A 10,987-nucleotide genomic window follows, 5' to 3' on the forward strand; every position below is an offset into this window, starting at 1 on the left:
CTTCACAGATGAAAGCAGGTTCACACTGAGCACGTGACAGAGTCTGGAGACGCCGTGGAGAATGTTCTACTGCCTGCAACATCCTCCAGCATGACCGGTTTGGCGGTGGGTCAGTCATGGTGTGGGGTGGTATTTCTTTGGGGGGCCGCACAGCCCTCCATGTGCTCGCCAGAGGTAGCCTGACTGCCATTAGGTACCGAGATGAGATCCTCAGACCCCTTGTGAGACCATATGCTGGTGTGGTTCGCCCTGGGTTCCTCCTAATGCAAGACAATGCTAGACCTCATGTGGCTGGAGTGTGTCAGCAGTTCCTGCAAGAGGAAGGCATTGATACTATGGACTGGCCCGCCCGTTCCCCAGACCTGAATCCAATTGAGCACATCTGGGACATCATGTCTCGCTCCATCCACCAACGCCACGTTGCACCACAGACTGTCCAGGAGTTGATGGATGCTTTAGTCCAGGTCTGGGAGGAGATCCCTCAGGAGACCATCCGCCACCTCATCAGGAGCATGCCCAGGCGTTGTAGGGAGGTCATACAGGCACGTGGAGGCCACACACACTACTGAGCCTCATTTTGACTTGTTTTAAGGACATTACATCAAAGTTGGATCAGCCTGTAGTGTGGTTTTCCACTTTAATTTTGAGTGTGACTCCAAATCCAGACCTCCATGGGTTGATACATTGGATTTCCATTGATTTATTTTTGTGTGATTTTGTTGTCAGCACATTGAACTATGTAAAGAAAAAAGTATTTAATAAGATTATTTCTTTCATTCAGATCTAGGATGTGTTGTTTAAGTGTTCCCTTTATTTTTTTTTGCAGTATATATTTATTTATATTAATATTTATTTATATTAATATTTATTTATATTAATATTTATTTATATTCATATTTATATTTATTTATATTTATTTCTATATTTATTTATTTATATTAATATATATATATATATTTGTAAGTACCATTTTGCTGTACTGTTTAAACTCGATGAAAGGAACATTGACACTTTTCAGTCATATTTATATTAATATATATACATTTTAATATAAATATATTTATTTTAATATAAATATATTTATTTTAATATAAATATATTTATATTAATATATATAAAATAAATATATTTAAATTAAAATAAATATTTTTATATTAATATAAATGTATATATTAATATATATTAATATATATACATACATTTATATTAATATATATAAATATATATATATATAAAGATATATATATATATTATATTAAGATATATATTATATTAAGATATATATTAATATAAATTTATGTAAATATATTTATATTAATATATATATTTATATTAATATAAAAACATTTATTTTAATATAAATATTTATTTTAAATATTAATAATAATTTTTAAACTAGCACTGGGGACATTTTAGTTTTTGACCTGGCACTACACAGCTGACACAAATTATCAATTTATTATGGTTAGAACGTTGGGCCAGTAACCGAAAGGTTGCTGGATCAAGTCCCAGAGCTGACAAGGTAAAAAAATCGGTCGTTCTGCCCCCGAGCAAGGCCGTCAACCCACTGTTCCCCTGGCACCGAAGACGTGGATGTCGATTATGGCAGCCCCCCGCACCTCTCGGATTCAGAGGGGTTGTGTTAAATGCAGAAGACACATTTCAGTTGTACAACTGACTTTCCCATTATCAAGCTTTGATGATTTCGAACAGGTGTGCAACGCTAAATTAAAAACAAATGTGCACCCCTTTGGATCCCCAGGAACAGAGTTAAGAAATACTGATGTAAATATTCTTGACAAGTTCTACAGATGGGTGTTTACCTTCTGGGTATCTCTGCCTGTCGCACCTCCAACAGTGCTCTTATGTCAGCTACAGGATAAACAAAAACATGGGTAGAGTTTAAGACATGCAACTTTCATGAGACATGCTACATGTATAATGGCAACATGAAGAACAATAAGTTTGGCAGTGATGACAAAGATTGGGGCGGAGCGATTCCCCTTGCTTTCCTATAAGGAAGGAACAGGGATTTGAATTTCATGCACACTGCTGATTTGAGCCAGTGAAGGGAGTTTTACACAGTTTGGTAGGGGTTGTTGTTATCTGTGACAGAGCCTTGGAGCAGGCAGGCCTTTCCAGGCAGGAAGAGCAACTTCTCTTGTCAATGTTGAGCTTGACGTGGTAGGCTAACATCCAATCTGCTAGACATGCAAAGTTGGGTGTCTTCGTCTGGAGGGAGAGGACAGAGAGACACAATAAGGGTAACTTAGTGTGATTGGTAAAGTCTCAACACTTACGTCCGGTCCCAAATCGCTCCCTCCCCTTGGCCCTAACCATTTTGTTTCTGTAGCTCTGTAAGGTGTTTGATCCATAATTGCACTGCTTATAGCCTACCTGCCAAGATCCTACAGATCTGCAAACATCGAGGGGATAGGACCAAGGGGGAGGGAGCAATTTAGGCCTGGCTTTACATTTACACAGTACCTAGCTGCCAGTTGGTAGATGCAAAGATGATATTTAGCTGACCAGCAATCCTGCCTTGTGTAGGGTTTCTGGAGGTATAGCTATTAGCTGGCTATAAGCCTAAAAAGTGTCTCCATTTTAGGAAATCTCCCACTGACAACTATGGCTAGCTAGGATCATTATATTAGCTTAGCTGACATTGCATTAATGAAATAAGCATTACTAGCTAGCAAGCTAGGTGAAAGTTGTTTATACTTTTGTCTGAAAACCAGCTTTACATTTGTTCATTTAGCTATGCAAGCAAGATACAACTGCACACCTGAAAACAAGTCACCTCGACCAGCTGACAGCTTATTAAGCTAGATAGCCAACACTAGCTTGTCGGGTAACTTTGTTATAAGTGTGAAAAAGATCACAGTCAATCATAAACATTGATTGTGAGCTTTTTTACGTGTTAACCGGCACTGGTTTCTATGACCCTCTGCTACAGCCACTATATCTACTCTAACAAGAAAGCAGAAACTCTATATTAAACAGCAAGCAATTATCCTTTCATCACAGCTTAGAACTTACAATTTACTTTCCTTTAGGTCCAAAATTACTATATACTGTCATTGCTGGGCATTGTTTATTTCTGAACCAAGGGTTTATTTAAGGCAAGTGACACTAGTTAAAGGATATGTTATTGCAATGGCTCAGCGAAGATGCAAGCTATATATACACTAGCTCTAAAAAAAAGTATCTCAGTGCTGAGACCACTCTAGGATGTTTTTGGAGCTCCATCTGTCACCAGCAGGGTAAGTGTGTGTAGGCCATGGGTTGTGTAAGTTGTGGGGGGAGGCAGGCTAGGCAGCTCGAGTTGAGTCAATGGCACCTGGGCATTTTGGCACAAACCAGCACAGTCCAGAAGGATGTATAGAGTGTGGCGGGAAAATGACCGGATTCTCTGTGTGGGTTGCAAACACACGTTTATGACACACCATTGGTGTCAGCACAGACACACTTGGGTTACAATTTTGCACTCATAGGCTAACCCGTTCTATGTGGTTGAATGCAACTTTTGCTGTGTCTAAGCGCTGACTGAAATAAATAATTGAGGCTCATCTTTCAAAGTGGTAGAAGAAGAGGAGAGATGGAGGAGTGTGTATGTGGTTACCCTGTGGTGTATCACCAGGGATGAAGTCACTTTCCATTTTTAGCCTTGACGGGCTGCTCTGTGTTGGGTTCCTCTGCTACAGAGATGATGTTCATGATCTCCTCCTCTCATTGTTGTTTTTGTTGTTAATGGTGACTCTTGGTAATGGTTATTTTCCAGACACAGCATTTTCTAGTACAGTAGATCTTTGGAGCGATTTTGGCGCTGCACGATGCTTTCTTTCTCTCTCCATCTCTTGTTACTTATGTTCTTCCTCTTCACCACTCTCACCCTCCTTCCTCCCCCCGCTTGCTCTCCTTGTTACTCTCCTCTTTAACTCCCCCTACACGTCTCTTTTCCCTTTCTCTCTTGCTCTTTCGCCCTCTCCCTTTTTCTCCATTAACCTAATTCTCTCTCTTTCTCCTGGCATGGGACCAGGAGAGACACTAGATTTCAGGATGCTGTGTATCCCTGGAAATAATGAAAATGAATGTCAACATAATAGTTTTGAAAACAGCTTGTCCCAAAAAAGTGCTCTCTTGGCAAAACGAATAGGGACAGGGTAAGTTGAGCAGCCTTGAGATAACTGGGTGATTGTGACTGTGGGTGATGGTAGATAAAAGTTTTTGTTCGTCGCAGAGGAGGCTGGTGGGAGGAGCCATTACAATGAGCCCGTCCTATAGGTCCTCCCACCAGCCTCCTCTGATTCATGGAATGGGGGTGTGGTATATTGTATATCTTAAATGTATTCCTTCATGCAGATATAGATCTCTGTTGAATATCACTTACCCTTCATTTCTTGACCAGTTGTCTGGGACAGGGATGATGTGCCAATTCATAGGCAACTTCTCTGCATTTGAGGCTGCTAAGTCCATGAAACTGGTTCGTGTGATTCTTAATATGTTTAGCAAGCTCAGACTCCATGTCATCAGAGCCTCTCTTTCGCACAGGTACAGTGCATTCGGAAAGTATTCAGACCCCTTGACTTTTTCCACATTTTGTTACGTTACAGCCTTATTCTAAAATGAGGAAAAAACTATTTCATCCAATCTACACACAATACCCCATAAAGTGAAAATGGATAAGACTTTTTGCAAATTTATTAAAAAAAATAAACATACCTTATTTACATAAGTATTCCGACTCTTTGCTATGAGACTCAAAATTAATCTCAGGTGCATCCTGTTTCGATTGATTGTCCTTGATGTTTCTTCAACTTGATTGGAGTCCACCTGTGGTAAATTCAGGTGATTGCCATGATTTGAAAGGCACACACCTGTCTATATAAGGTCCTACAGTTGATCGTTCAAGTCAGAGCAAAAACCAAGACATGAGGTCAAAGGAATTGTCTGTAGAACTCCGTGACAGGATTGTGTTGAGGCACAGATCTGGGGAAGGGTACCAAAACAATTCTGCAGCATTGAAGGTCCCCAAAAACACAGTGGCCTCCAAAGAAGTTTAGAACCACCAAGACTCTTCCTAGAGCTGGCAGCCTGGCCAAACTGAGCAATTGGGGGAGAAGGCCCTTGGCCAGTGAGGTGACCAAGAACCTGATGGTCACTCTGACCGAGCCAGAGTTCCTCTGTGGAGATGGGAGAACCTTCCAGAAGGACAACCATCTCAGCAGCACCCCACCAATCAAGCCTTTATGGTAGTGGCCAGACGGAAGCAACTCCTCAGTAAAAGGCACATGACAGCCCGCTTGGAGTTTGCCAAAAGGCAACTAAAGGACTCAGTCCATGTGAAACAAGATTATCTGGTCTTTGATGAAACCAAGATTGATCTCTTTGGCCTGAATGCCAAACGTCACGTCGAGAGGAAACCTGGCACCATCCCTACGGTGAAGCATGGTGTTGGCAGCATCATGCTGTGGGGATGTTTTTCAGCTGCAGGGACTGGGAGACTAGTCAGGATCGAGGGAAAGATGAACGAGAGATTCTTGATGAAAATCTGCTCAGGACCTCAGACTGGGGCCATGGTTTACCTTTTGGAGAAACCTGAAAATAGCTGTGCAGCGACATTGCCATTCCAACCTGAGAGAGCTTGAGAGGATCTGCAGAGAAGAATGGAAGAAACTCCCCAAATACAGGTGTGCCAAGCTTGTAGCGTCATACCCAAAAAGACTCGGCTGTAGTCGCTGCCAAAGGTACTTAAACAAAGTATTGAATAAAGGGACTAAAAACCTGTTTTTGCTTTGTCATTATGGGGTATTGTGTGTAGATTGTTTTTATCCATTTTAGAATGAGGCTGCAACATAACAAAATGTGGAAAAAGTCAAGGTCTGAATACTTTCCCAATGCACTGTACATGTTCATTTTATTTTTTGTCAATGTACCTCGTCAGTATCATTCAGTCTTTTTCATCCCTTGCTGCTGCTCAAATGGACTCTCTCAAGAACCTCAAGGGGAGCTAGACCCATGATTGTTTTACGTTTCAATATACGGGGCATGATGTCTGCTCTGTAACAATAAAAATCTTGAGTTCAAATGCATGAGCTATTGCAAAAATACTATGCATATTATCACAAAAACTGACTATGTAATCATTTGTATTGGGTATGGTGGCCATTGGATCAACTTACCCCAAGGCAAACAATTTGACTATTAGCCGACAACTACAAGGATGCACTTTCATGCTAGGTTTAGGATTTCATTTTGAAGCTTGTCGAGACACCAACTGATGAACAAAACCTTACAACGATCTACTTTGGTTTAGACTTTTGACTTTGTGAAAGTCTGATTTTTTTTTTTGACAACTTGCTTACCACTTTTTCCATGTGGTTTCTTCCTTCGCAGACTCCATTTTGTTTATGCTTTCCTAGTAACAAGGGCTGGCTTAACTAACCCTTCATCTCAACTTACCCCACTCTCCCCTACTCATGAACTTCAACTCTGGGGTGGGAGAGAGTAGTGGGAGGTGGAGAGAGCTCTTTCCCAGTGATGGAGCCACTATGAGCACTGTTTGGTTTCAGCCCCCAAAGAGGAGGTGGAAGAGAGAGGGGGGAGATTGAGTGGAAGAGCAAGTTCGAGACAGAGGGATGCAGAGCTGGATGAAAGACTCCTGTTAAGAGACGTGAGACTGGCAGCACCTCAATGTGTCCATTTAAAGTTAGTGTTATCGTGCTAGCTGGCAATATTTGTGTGCTTTGATCCAGGGTCAGGATACGGGAGTGAAGAGGAGACATAAATGACATCTTATTATAGCTGCTGGTCAGAAATTTACCCCAAGGTATTGTAGAGCAGAGCTTTATTTAACTTTTAATGCACTTTACACTTGATGTGGAAGTCAGCACATTACAGTAACAGCATGTGCAGTATATTGAGGTGATGGAGAAGGCAGAGAAATATGATACTGAAGGGATGTGGGGTGGAGAAACGGGTCCAGGTTGAGGGAGGGATTAAAAGAGGAGGAGGATGATGAAATGATCGAATGAATCGCACAAACCCCAGACTCTCTCACTCTCCTCTGTTTGCCCTCTATCCACGGAGGCCAGTTCCTGATTACAGTGTGTGGGGCCTTGTGAAACTGTAGGTCAATCTTTCACCCTAGAACTTCCACTACCCCCCTGAGTAGGCCGGAAAAAGTGCTGCCTCACTGCCAAATGACACACAGCCATTTCCTGTCGAGGGGAAAATGACTGGGGCTAATTTTAGACACCCTGCAGTCCTTCACAACAGAGAAGAGTGAGAGTCCTGCCCAAGGCTCTGTACAGTATGCAGTTGAACAGTCTTATGTCACTAGCCCTGTTATGAATATAAAGTCTTATTGAAAATGTAGAAATTAAATATCATACTTTTCCATTCAGTCCTCTTCCTGCATGTCTGTGGTTTTGGTTACATTTGTCATTCACTTGCAGAAATATCAGATATACTTAACGGGAATGTTTCAGTTCTTGGCATCACTATTCAAAGTCACTAAAGTAATTATTCTAAGCTCAGTTGAAGCAGAATTTAGTGAGAAATTGAGTTTCAATTATTGCTTTATGTACCCTATCTGCAGTTATTCTTGATGCAAAGGAATGATTACCAAAGTCGTTCTAGGGTAACTCCGTGGCATAGGGACAACTCGGTGTAAATGGTTGCCTTAGTTTCTACTCCATCCAGACTAGTGAATGAAAGGGCTCCATCCCATAAATAGTTATCTTCTGCCTACTGTGAATCTTGTCTCTGTAAGAGGGCACCAGCTAGCATCACATTAGCCTCTAACTCTGACCTAGCTACAGTAGGGGTGACTGACCAGTATATTACCACTAACTAATGCCTAGAGAAGCAGGGTAAGCCCTGCTCTTTCCATCTACCCAGATTCATAGAGGATTAAAAAAAAAAAACAGGTTAGCCAAAACACTAACCATTCCTTCCGTTGGTTAACCATACTCTCTATTTTTCTGTCCACAGAACTTGACTGGCACTCGCCCTCTACCCAGGTATGCCTACGATCCCTCCATTTTTGCCTTCCGGTCCCTCAGCACGGTCCCTCCTTGCAGTCCACTGACTCCGTCCGAAGACCGCCCATGTGTGTGAGAGGATAACGCCAACAAACCCCCAACACACTTATTGACTCTATAGGAGACCCCCAGACTATAACTTGTCTCAGCTTTGAAGATGAGACTGCGCTAAATAATGAGTAATAATGACCGATAGGACAATTTGACAAAGCCAATGTTTGAAATGTCAATATTGTACTCTCAGGTAATCCCACTCTGTCAAGTCTTGCCCTTGCGCGGACAACTGCTCAACTGACAGAAGCATTTAAGACACCAAGAATGGGGTGATCTTAACCCTGATATTGAATGATGATGTGAGACATGCAGATTGTATCTACTGGGGAATGACAAGGCTGCAATAGAGGTCTCTTTGAAAATACACTGCTCCACTCAAGCTCTTAGTTCCAAGGACACTTCAGATATTTCATACATTAACAGCTGTCTTTTGGATGTCTGTTCAGAAAATGGACTTCACTATCAAATATATTTTCAAAGGACAACACAAGCATTGGAAAGCATTCAAAGACTACTCCGATGCATTTGACAAGAGAAATGTATCATATTCACAAGAGAAATGTATCTTGATGACAATCGAGGGTAAATCAAACTCAAGACAGGTTCATTGTCTAGACTGGAAAAAGCTCATTAGGACCACTCATTAACAGAGGGTTTCTTGATACATTGCAAGGTGTATGTAGAGTCTACAATATATGTAGAGTCTATTTCTTTTTATGTATCAACCAGTTCGAGGGAAACTGGCCTGACAATCTGTCCTAATACACATGAATAGGTTGTGGTGACAGAAGGCACCCCTGACACATGCAGTCATTTGAAAGTAAAGTAGATGTCTGTCTGCATTACTATTTTGTGGATGTTATTTGAATTGTCCAGGTAATAAGCTGCTACAGCATGCATGATCGTAGTTCGCGGTAACCTTAAAACATTTTGTTTTGCCTCAACCTGTCTGAGTTTGATTTTCACTGTAGAGGAAAACCATTGTCCTCTTTTCCTGCATGCATTTGACTTTGCTGAGGTGTAGAAAAGAACAGTATGTGAGCATTTAAGGGAAGTATAAGAAATCTACTAGAATGACATGAAATTTCTAACCCGTACCTTCTTTTCTTGTATGAGACAACCAACATTATGCTTCTGAATGACATTCCTGATGGATTGAATGTAAAACTGAAAGTAGTCTTAACTGTAGAGTCGATATGCTAGGGTAATCGGAGGACAGATATCAAAAACCTTCTCAAGTGACATGACAACCTATTTATGAATGTATACTTTGATGGACATGTTGAGATCAAAACAGTGTTGTCACCATAACCAAGCTCTTCTAAAGTGACTGCTGTGATGTTTCTGTGTCCCTCGCACAACTTCTGAACAAATAAACGCCCTGTGGCCTCTTGATTCTTAGGAGTGATTTTTATTTTTACATTTCTACATTTGCGTCAATATACAGTGCAGTCGGAAAGTATTTAGACTCCTTCCCATTTTCCACATTGTTACAGCTCTATTCTAAAATGCATTCAAAATGTTCCCTCATCTACACACAATACACCATAATGACAAAGCAAAAATAACCCGATGGTCGCTGACAGTGCTCCTCTGTGTAGATGGGAGAACCTTCCAGAAGGACAACCATCTCTGCAACACCCCACAAATCAGGCCTTTATGGACTGGTCCATTTTTTTATCCCTATGGTGGTGGCAGCATCATGCTGTGGGGAGACTAGTCAGGATTGAGGGAAAGATGAACAGTGCAATGTACAGAGAGAGATCCTTGATGAAAACCTGCTCAGGACCTCAGACTTAGGGCAAAGGTTCACCTTCCAAAAGAGACAATGACTCTAAGCACACAACCAAGACTCTGGAGAGACCTGAAAATAGCTGGGCAGGGACACTCCCCTCCAACCTGACAGAGCTTGAGAGGATCTGCACAAGAATGGGAGAAACTCCCCAAATACAGGTGTGCCAAGCTTGTAGCGTCATACCCAAGAAGACTTGTAATCGCTGCCAAAGGTGCTTCAACAATGTACTGAGTAAAGGGTCTGAATACTTATGTAAATGCTATATTTCAGGTTATTTTTTTTTAAATACATTTGCTGACATTTCTAACAACTTAGTGTCTGAGTACTTTCCAAATGCACTGTACAGTGCTGTCATCAAGTAATTGTCCTCACAATTTCCATTTTAGAGCAGAGCACATTACAGGGACTAATTCTACATGCATGCATTGACACATATTACCATTTTGTATTACTGTAGCTGTGTACCAGGGTTGGTGTCAATTCCATTTCAATGCAGGAGGTGAATCCAAAAACAAGTGTAATTTATTTTCAATGAGGACAATCTCCCATGCAATCTCTTCCGTGTCTCTATACTCTGTGTGGCCGTCCTCATTGCCCTGGCCCACCCAGCTCCTGATCCATGACCCTGGCCTACTGCATCTCTAGCCCCAGTACTGGTGGAGCTCTGGGAGTTGAATCCTGGGTCACTGAAATTGACTGCATAAAGCCCAAACAGATATTTGATTAAAACAATCATTTCAAATCGTGCTTACATTTGTATACGATCACGTGTCTCTATTATTCGTGGGAATAGAACAGATTTCCAAAATTATAATTTTCTGAAAACTTGGGGGGCCAAATAAGACCACCCGGGGGCCAAATTCGGTCCACGGGCTGCCAGTTGAGGAACCCTGATATAGAAGGTCAGGCAGCATGGTTCAACTGTGCTGGGCCAGGAGCTTAGAGCTCCGGAGTGGTGTGGTGGTCTAAGGCACTGCATCTCAGTGCTAGAGGTGTCACTACAGGCCCTGGTTTGATTCCAGGCTGTATCACAATTTAAAATAAAACAGAGGTGGATCTGGAGCCAGGGGCAGACTGGTCCATTTTTAGCCTA

General features: G+C 41.6%; 1 protein-coding gene across 2 annotated transcripts in view; it reads left to right on the forward strand.

Annotated features, from left to right (window-relative positions):
- LOC106602886 (uncharacterized) overlaps nt 1-9,494 on the forward strand; it is a 35,511-nt gene extending 26,017 nt beyond the window's left edge. For both annotated transcript variants that reach the window (XM_014195870.2, XM_014195862.2), the window contains one exon: nt 7,996-9,494. In XM_014195870.2, coding sequence (XP_014051345.1) covers nt 7,996-8,121 — 126 coding nt within the window. In that variant the 3' untranslated portion in view covers nt 8,122-9,494. The remainder of the gene's footprint in view (nt 1-7,995) is intronic.
- The last annotated feature ends 1,493 nt before the right edge of the window (nt 9,495-10,987 follow it).

The sequence above is a fragment of the Salmo salar genome, chromosome ssa01 (assembly GCF_905237065.1).
Source record: "Salmo salar chromosome ssa01, Ssal_v3.1, whole genome shotgun sequence".
NCBI lineage: Eukaryota > Metazoa > Chordata > Actinopteri > Salmoniformes > Salmonidae > Salmo > Salmo salar.